Consider the following 10,085-nt stretch of genomic DNA (forward strand, 5'->3'; position numbering starts at 1 on the left):
TCTTGAAATAAGAATTTATCAAGAATATTTCTAGACTACATTTTGAAGTTATGCTGTCTATATCGGATCCTACCCCAAAGAAAACATTCGCTAACTCCCATGCCATTCTATTCGTTTGCAACACTTAACACATGGTTTCCGCGCAGCCTTTAACACGACATTCCGAGTGAAATAGGCCTAGTGTGTTTCCAATTTACCAGTCAAGATTCTTAGGTCAGTAGTTATGAATCATAGAATTTGTCTCGAAATTGTCTCGATCGATTCTGTTTTGCCTCTAATTTTCCGTATCCCATTTCTTCACTGAAAATCAGCATCAACTACGCCAACATTCATTTTAAAGCCATGCCTCCGGAGGCTGTCTCTTATACACATCTTAACTCAGTCCTATTGCAATTATTGTATATATTATGACAAAGTCCAATTTAAATTTTGATTTAGTTACTCTAAACAAAACTTAAACGCTTACAAAAAGGATAAAAAGCAAACTGAACCCTACAATATCACGTTTCTGTATCTTAAAAGACATGGCGTGGGATTTATGAATTTAAGACGAATTTAAGTTTGATAAATCCGCCCCCGAAAAACCCGAACATTTTAGTTTTTGCATTATCATGTATAGTGAAAAAATATAATCTAACGAATATTCCACTGGGTTACTATCAGGCTAGCTGGTGACTTTCAAGTTTATTGTGGGTTTCTATCAGAAACGGGTCACAAGCCTATGGTAGAAGGAGTCAATTAGAAATTGTACAGCCTTTAGGTCAACACCAAATTATGTGTATAACGTGTACGCTGATGCATATTTACATATTTTAAAAATATTCATTTTGAGTGATACCAGGGAAGACTTTGTACTGGCTAGCAAGAACAAGCTTTAAAATTCTAACACTGTGTACAAAGGGGGGGGGGGGGACCCCTCCCCCAACCCCGGATACGTCCCTGTGATTTTGAGAGATTAAATATCGTATTTTGCCAATCAAATTTTCTATAATTGTCAAATCTGTCGTAGAGTTTTAAAATTACTAGTATTCTTGGAGTGTTTGCTTTACTCAATTTACCAGATAACTTTGAGCATTTTTAAATGAGAAATCATTCTGTTTTTTTCCCCTTTTTTTAGATATTACGATCATATTTTATATAAGCACAATGCAGTCCGTTCATATTTAATTATAGGACACAGATCATAATATATAATTGTCATAGCAGTCGAGGGGTATCTGTTTACGATAACTCGTATTTTAACGGGCATTTTCCACCTTCAATAATCATTTTTTTTCCCGATAATGTGAATAAATATTCGTTAAAATACTTTAAACTCTGCACATTTTGAGAAATTGAACTAAAATTTAACTAACGGTAAAGGTTGGTGTTTAATGTTATAAAACAAGAGACATTATAATTTCCCCTTTTAAAACACTTTTAAAATTAAGCCTACACTGTTGTCGCTTCAATTATCACGTCTGATGTTCTATTCCAGGCTTGGTATAATAATTTCCACATAGTGTATGTTACGCAACTATTCTAATTGCTTATTATGTAACATCTATTTTTTTAATTGTGTAAGTAGGCCAATAACATAATGTAAGTTAGAAAAATGTTTAACAATGGTTTGCAATTGGCACCCCATACATATATTTCATTATGTTTATGAGGATAGAATAGCTTGGTAGTTGTCGTCCAATCTATTAGTATCAATTCTATTCTTGGCCAATTTAAAACAAGTGTCTCCACTCATAATGTAATAGTTTATAGCGTTGAACCAGAGAACAGTTTCCTGGTTCAATTTATTTTCTTATAGAAATAACATGAAATAAAAAAAGTAGATAGAACAAATTCATTATATTAACATCCTCTGGTTAAATAAAGGGTTCTATAAACAGGAACATTTTCGGGAACCCACCTTGTCTGAAACGAGATACCCGCATGCGTTTATTGAGTGTAAAGACAACAAATATAAGCAATGACAGGCCTAGATATTAAAATCGTAGCAGTGATAACGAATATTTATAAGTTTGGAATCTTCAGCTTTCTATTCTGACACTTTAACTAACTGGGCTATTGGAGGGATTGTGGAGTATGGAAAAATACGTTAGCCAATCCAACAAGATAAACCATTCAATACAAAGTAGAACGTAAGTTTAACAAACCATTCATCTAATCAAAAACCAAAACTATTATTTATTGTAATTAACTAGTTTAATCAAATTTGAAGTACTTATGGTAAACGATTGTTTTCCTTCTCTATATAACATGCCAATGTTTAGTGATCTGACTGATAAAAATACACCAGAGTATGCTGATTAATCGTTTTCATTACTATTTCACTATTTCACTAATTCATTTTAGATTTATAATTAGCAAAATATATACCAATTTGGAAATATATTATTTTAAAGACACTATGACATTTTTCAATCATTCTCGGTATCAATATAAGTATAACTATGTGATTCCAGATCATTGGGAACTTGTGAAGCTGTAGAATGTCTCCAATGACCATACACTTCTGTAGTAGGTACACGGGGCAATGAACGATTTTGTATCGTGTGTCTTAAAATAACTCCTTCTTTAGCCTCATAATACACTTCAGGGTGAGCTACTATACTTCCTGAATAATTAACTGTCGTAGTGTCATTATTACGGCACAAACAATAATGGTAGACGGGAACTAGAATAACAAGTACAACGATAATAACAATACCAGCAACGATAATGATGACAACATCTAATGATAAATGAATTTTTCCTTCATTTTCAGACTTTGTTTTGTGAATGGATTTTCCAGTTGTATGTTCACCTTGGTTTACATCACTAAGTGCTACTAGTAATTGTATTGATGACGAGGATTTTCCGACTTGATTTCCAGCAGTACACGTTACATTTGTCCCACTCTGTTGTAGGGTTGGTTTCAAAATTGTTAATACTTGCCCTGTGATATCCACCGTGTATTCGCTACCATTAATTTGGGGGTAGAACGTCCATTTGTAACTGTCGACTGGTGGATTTGCAAACGTTTGACAAAATATGACAGTTTCAATAGCTGGCAGCACGGGGCTTGTATGTTGAATCTTTACATAGGGTCTGTAGCGGACATTTAGTGGTCCTACAGAACAATAAGAGCGGTTACTAGGCATGAGGTCTGACACCTGTTTACATATGAATGTCATACCATGATTTTCTTTAGTTAGAAGCAATGTAAATTTGTTCATTACTTGATCCACTGTTTTCAGGGTACTTGTTCCATCTCTAATAATTTTGTTGTTTTCTGTCCAGGATAAATCTACTGGGGGCTGAACATTTTCAGATTTACAAGTTAACGTGATCTCTGAACCGACTACAGCGATGGTCTTAGAAACAGAACATAAAGGATATTGTGATCCAGGCAATGAACGAACAACTAGTTGCGCTGGTTCTGAACGGAGATACCTTCCACTGGGGTTCAAAATAGCGCAGGTATAAGCACCACTGTCGCTGGATACAACGTCGTTGACTGTCAAAATCGATGTGTTTCCTAAAGATGTTTCAAGTTGCGTAACCAATAACCGTTCACTTCCAAGCGTAGACGTAATAATATATTCTCTCTGTGTTAATTGTGTGTTTTCTTTATACCAGGCAAATTGATGCTGGTCGAGCATACCACTAACAGTACAAATAAAAGGTTCGTCTTCTCCTGCATTTACCACGGCACTCTTTGGTTCTTCTCTGAATTCAACAGCATAAATGTTTACAATAATGTTAATGGTTAGCAAATCAAAACACAAAGTTAACATTCGAAACATGGTAAAACATAGCGTGCCGTTTTTTAAATCGAAAATACAACAGTTAATAAAACATGAAGTGCATAATGTATCAAATAATACCAAGAAATGTAGCTCAGTCCAATTGTCATTATTGTATATATTATGAAAAAATCCAAATGAAATTTTAATTTAGTTACTCGTAGTCAGTAACTGCAGAAATTAAATAGTTTTGGTGCAGATACGAGAATATTTATGATATTCACTTTCTTGTAGAATTTAGAATTCTAGAAAGTTGTCATTTTGACCAAGGGAAATTCTATATTAAATTCTAAATAAATATAATGAAAATACGCAGTTAAAAGCTAGTAGGTTTATTTATTATTCAATTCCAATGTTTAATTACTGTATCTACCTATCATAAATCTATTAAAAATACATTTTCTGTAAAAATCGGAAAATACCTCAAAAGATTGCATTGTAACTTTGAATAATAGATTTATGATAGGTAAATAGAGTAATTAAACATTGCAATTGAATAAATAATCCACATTAACTTTACAAAATTTAATGAATAAGGATGCGGATTTTTTAATATAATATAAAAACTGGGAGAAAAGGTGGAAAAGTGTGGTTATGCTTCTTTATCCCCAGTTTTTAAATATTAGTAAATCGGTATTTGTTAAATAAACACTATTTTGTGTCTTAGAAAAAACAGTTGTACAACATATAAAAAATTGTTTTCATCCGGAGCCATTCTTTAATGCTTTTAATGATATTAGTCGGAACTACAAAATTAAATCCATCATAAATTGCTAAATAATATCAATTACATAATAACATGGATAGTCTTCCTGAGCATTCTTAAGAAATCACATTTCGATTTTTATAGATTAAATACTTGGAATACAGTATACCATTCAAATCTAACTAGAGGGGGGCCAATCATAATTCTATAATTGTTAAATCTGTCGTAGGTTTTCAAAATTACTAGTATTGAAGGGGCGTTTGCTTTACTGAGCAATTTACCAGACAAATTCGAACATTATTCAATGAGAAATCACATTTTTTTTTGGAGATTGCTGATCATACTTTATTTAAACACAATACAGCCCGTTCATATTTAACTAGAGGACACCGATCATAATGCATAATTGTCATAGCAGTCGATGAGTAACGGTTTAATATAATAATATTGTAATAGGTTAGTGATAACTAATATTTGTAATAAGTTCGGAATCTTCAGCTTTCTATTTAGACACCTTAACCAATTGGGTATTTCTTCTCTAAATGGCGTGCAATGTTTTATGATCTGATAAAAAAAAAATACACCAGAATATGCTGATCAATCGTTTTCATTACTATTCCACTAATTCATTTGCGATTTATGTGTCTTATAATGATCAGAAAAGTATATACCGTACTCGAGCGAATAAGCGTTTGAATAAGCGTAAAAACGTGAAAATTGCCGTAAGCGCCCGTTTGAATAAGTGCCCCAGATTCCTAAAAGCGTTTAATCATACAGTACAGTACATCACTAACTTAATTTTCTGCATCAACTATTTGCATCTATCTTATCATTGTCGGTCGGTCAGTCCATCTATCCATCTGTTGGTCTATAAGTCTCCATTAAGTTTAATATGGTTTCCAGTTTTGATGCATCTTTAGAATCCCGTTCTTGTTTATTTCTACCCTTTTTGGGTTTAGAAGTACAGTATTTAATATCGAAATTTTCAGTCAACAAAAATAAACTGACCTCATCACTCTCGTATCTAAGCAAGAAACCCTGGAATGATCCTGCTAATCTGAATTGGTAAATGGCCATCACGCTTACCACCACCACCAATACCACCACTAATTTCATCTGCTGTTGTGTAAAGACACCCTAACATTCTTGTCATGAGCAATGCTCTCTCTACGATTACCTTTTCTTCACCAAAACCATTTGTTTATCTTCGATTAAAAAAAGGTGCTTCTTATTTTCATCTATTTCCATAAGCGCCCCTCAATTTCCACTCTGTTTTTGAATGAGCTCCCTTCAAAAACAGCCAAAAATATTTTAAGCGCCTAGGAGCTTATTCGCGCGAGTACTGTACCTATTTGGAAACATATAATTTTTAACACACTATGATTTTTTTTTCAATCATTCTCGGTATCAATATAAGTATAACTATGTTTCTCAAGATCATTTGGAGCTTGTGAAGCTGTTGAATGTCTCCAATGACCATATATTTCTGTAGTAGGTACACGAGGCAATGAACGATCTTGTATCGTGTGTCTTAAAATAACTCCTTCTTTAGCCTCATAATACACTTCAGGTTGAGTTACTATATTTCCTGAATAATTAACTGTCGTAGTGTTATTTTACGACACAAACAATAATGATAGACGGGAACCAGAACAACAAGTATAACGATAATAACAACACCAGCAACGATAATGATGACAACATCTAACGATAAATGAATTTTCCCTTCATTTTCAGACTTTGTCTTGTGAATAGATTTTCCAGTTGTATGTTCACCTTGGTTTACATCACTAAGTGCTACTAGTAATTGTATAGATGACGAAGATTTTCCGACTTGATTTCTAGCAGTACACGTTACATTTGTCCCACTCTGTTGTAAGGTTGGTTTCAAAATTGTTAATACTTGCCCTGTGATATCCACCATGTATTCGCTACCTTCGATTTGGGGGTAGAACGTCCACTTGTAACTGTCAACTGGTGGATTTGCAAATGTTTGACAAAATATGACAGTTTCAATAGCTGGCAGCACGGGGCTTGTGTGTTGAATTTTTACATAGGGTCTGTAACGGACATTTAAAGGTCCTACAGAACAGGAAGAGTGGTTACTAGGCATGAAATCTGATATTTGTTTACATATGAATTTCATACCATGATTTTCTTTAGTCAGGAGTAGTGTAAATTCGTTTATAACTCCATTCACTGTTTCCAGAGTATTTATTCCATCTCTGATAATTTTGTTGTTTTCTGTCCAGAATAAATCCACTGGGGGCTGAACACTTTCTGATTTGCAAGTTAATGTGGTGTTTGAACCGACAACAGCGATGGTCTTAGAAACAGAACATAAAGGGTATTGTGATCCAGGCAATGAATGAACAATTAGTTGTGCTGCTTCTGAACGACGGAGAGACCTTCCACCGGAGTTCAAAATAGCGCAAGTATAAGAACCACTGTCACTTGATATCACATCATTGATCGTCAAAATCGACATAGTCCCTGAATATGTTTCTAGTTGTGTAACAAATAACCGTTCACTTAACAGTGATGTAATAACATTTTCTCCATGTGTCAACTGTGTGTTCCCTTTGTACCAGGCAAATTGATGTTCGTCGCGCATATCACTAACAGTACAAATAAAAGGTTTGTCTTCACCAGCAGTTACTACAGCACTCTTTGGTTCTTCTCTGAATTCAACAGCATAAACGTTTACAATACAGTTAATGTTTAGCAAAGCAAAACAAAAAGTTAGCATTCGAAACATCGTTAAACATAGCGTGCCGCTTTTCACATGGAAAATATAACAGTTACTGAAACATGGGGGCTTGTACTATGTATCAAATAATGCCAAGAATTGTAACTGAGTCCAATTGCCATTATTATATATATTATGACAAAATCCAAATGAAATTTTAATTTAGTTACTCGCAGTCAGTAGGCCTATGTTTTAGTGCCGATACAGCATGCCGATTTTCGATTTTCAATAACAAAACAATATATTTTCAATAATCAACAAACTAATCAATCTAAATATTATTATAAACTTCTTATTAAATCTGAAAAAAATACTGTACAATAAAAAAGCAGTCTAAAATAGCTCATTTAAAAGGATCAATTTAGTTATTAACTTCCAACCAACAAATTGAAAACAATTTTTCACAGATTTACAAATTTCTACACAAATCCTTAAATTGATTACCAGCAAAAATAACTGTCTATACAAAGAGATAGAGGGAGGATATTATTTTTTTACCCAATGACAGATAGCGCATCTTCAAAGTTCTAGGTATAAATTTTACAGAATTCTTAATTCGTTTATTGTATGTTTAATTGTATCATTTTTGTTGTTAAATTGTTTTAAATTAATTATTTATTAATTACAAATACATTTGTGCAATCTGCATCATTTAGAATAATTAGCATTTCATATAATATGTATTTTAAAAAATACAATTGTTTTTAGGAATGTTTGCTTTCTATCAGCCTCTATTTTGGTACATGAACTATCGGATTTTAACCGTCCTAGGGGTTACCCATCCACCAGGCAATATTTCTTAGATGGTAATGGTTACAGCAGTCATGCATCATAGAATTTGCCTCTTAAGATGTCTTGATCGATTCTGATTTGCCATTTTGATTCTGTCTGGGCAACACAACATTGTTTGCAATTAATTGTCCTTATTCCCATTTTTTCACTGGAAATCAGCATCAACTAGGCCAAATTCATTTTAAAGCTGTGCCTCCTGAGGGAAAGAATTTGATGAAAAACTCAGGAACGGTTAAGAAGATACAAATTTTGAATACATAATAACTAGGAAGGGGAGGGAAAGTGTGGCTACGCTTCCTTTCCCCCAGTTTTTAAATATTCAAAAATCTGTATTTGTATTTCATCAAACACTATTTTTGTATCTTAGAAAAAAATATATAAAAAAATTTGTTTAAAGATATTTATCAAGAATTTAAAAGTGTAATCCCCCATAAATTTGCTAAATTTAATGTAATAACATAGATAGTTTTCTTAAGAATTCTCAACAAGAATCACATTTTGATTTTTAGATATTAATGACCGTATTTTAAATATACACTGTGCAATCATGGGAATAGAGTATACGATTCATATCTAATTAGAGGGCGCCAATCACAATTCTATAATTGTCAGATCTGTCGTAGAGTTTTAAAATAATTACTCTTTGCCTTTACTAGACAATTTACCAGATAATGTCATGGATAAATTTGAGCAATTTTAAATGAAAATTCACATTCTGCATTTTTAGAAATTAGGATCGTATTTTAAATGAACACAATGCGATCCCATTTGTTTATATCTAACTAGACGCACCAATCGCATTGTTTATTGTCATAGAAGTCGAGTGGTAACTGATTACAATAACTCGTAATCTAATTTTTTACTTTAATAGAGCCTGGTTCTCACGAGAGCCCTAGTATCCGGATCGGGAGCTAACAGTTAGCGCTAACCGTTAGCACCTGCGTGAGAACGCCCGATCGGTTAGCGCTAACCGTTAGCGGTGTCCGGATTTGCTAACGGTTAGCAAGCGCTATCGGTTAGAAAGTTGAGAGCGTTTCTCTCATCAACCAATCACACGTACGCGTTTACAATTTCCAGTTTCTTATTGGCCAGTGATTCGACCATCATATTGTTGGTATCCGGATCGGGATTTTCTCACGGTTAGCAGGATCCGGATCCTGCTAACCGTTAGCTGCCGTATGAGAACATAGCCTAAATCAATTTACTTCTTCTTCTTGTTAGCTGCCGCCTTCAACATGCTAAAGATTCTGCAGATTTGTGTGTGTGTGTGTGTGTGGCTGTGGCAGGCTGCCTGACGTGTACCTTAAAATTTGTTTTCATCCACTTGAACATTCCAGTTTATTTTTTTCTGTCTAACATTCAAACATCTCTTTTTGTATTTCTCTATTTTAAATTTTATGTATGTTTTTTTAAATAATTTTATCTGTTTATCGATATATATTTTCAGTCACATCATGAATCTATGACACAGCAATGAAAGATTTAAAGTCAGCCAGAGAGAGCGCACTAACGATGTTTGCCAGGTAGTCTGTTCCATTCCAGGGTAGTACAAGGGTAAAAAACATCATCCTATAGTTGGTTCTGTGATGCTGTTCCTCATAGCGTAGATGGTGCATGCCCCTTGTGGATTTTGTAAGACGACGCATTGTTGGGGCAAAAACTGTATTGATATTTGCCTGTCCATGGTAAAACTTTTAAAACAACTTCAACCTCTGGATGAGCGATCGAGATTCAAGAGTTGACCAGCACAGTGAGTGCAACATGTCATGCACGCTTGATGTTCTGAATGTTCAAGACACTCATTTTGCTGCTCGTCTTTGTAATTTTTTGATTCGCCTGCATACTCAAGTCTTGGTCGGACTAAAGCCTTGTATGCAATTTCCTTTGATCTCTAGCACACAATTCTATCAGATAATATGAATTATTAATATGAATTATTATTATTATTATAAACTCTGCACATTTTGAGGAATTGAGCTGAGATATCCTTAAGGGTTGATGTTTGATGCCATAAAACAAGAGACGTTATAATGTCCTCTTTTAAAACACAGTATACAAT

General features: G+C 33.8%; 2 protein-coding genes across 2 annotated transcripts; both read right to left on the reverse strand.

Annotated features, from left to right (window-relative positions):
- Positions 1-940: 940 nt before the first annotated feature.
- On the reverse strand, positions 941-3,849 carry LOC117103372 (kin of IRRE-like protein 2). Its single transcript, XM_033243918.1, has one exon. It carries the CDS (start codon positions 3,777-3,779, stop codon positions 2,412-2,414), a length of 1,368 nt encoding a protein of 455 aa, XP_033099809.1. The 5' UTR covers positions 3,780-3,849; the 3' UTR covers positions 941-2,411.
- Positions 3,850-6,064: 2,215 nt separating this feature from the next.
- LOC117103557 (cell adhesion molecule 2-like) lies at positions 6,065-7,243 on the reverse strand. Its single transcript, XM_033244131.1, has one exon. The coding sequence runs from the start codon at positions 7,241-7,243 to the stop codon at positions 6,065-6,067; it is 1,179 nt and encodes a 392-aa protein (XP_033100022.1).
- Between the last annotated feature and the right edge of the window lie 2,842 nt (positions 7,244-10,085).

The sequence above is a fragment of the Anneissia japonica genome, unplaced genomic scaffold (assembly GCF_011630105.1).
Source record: "Anneissia japonica isolate Jap-2015-1 unplaced genomic scaffold, ASM1163010v1 scaffold1065_len1792383_cov172, whole genome shotgun sequence".
NCBI lineage: Eukaryota > Metazoa > Echinodermata > Crinoidea > Comatulida > Comatulidae > Anneissia > Anneissia japonica.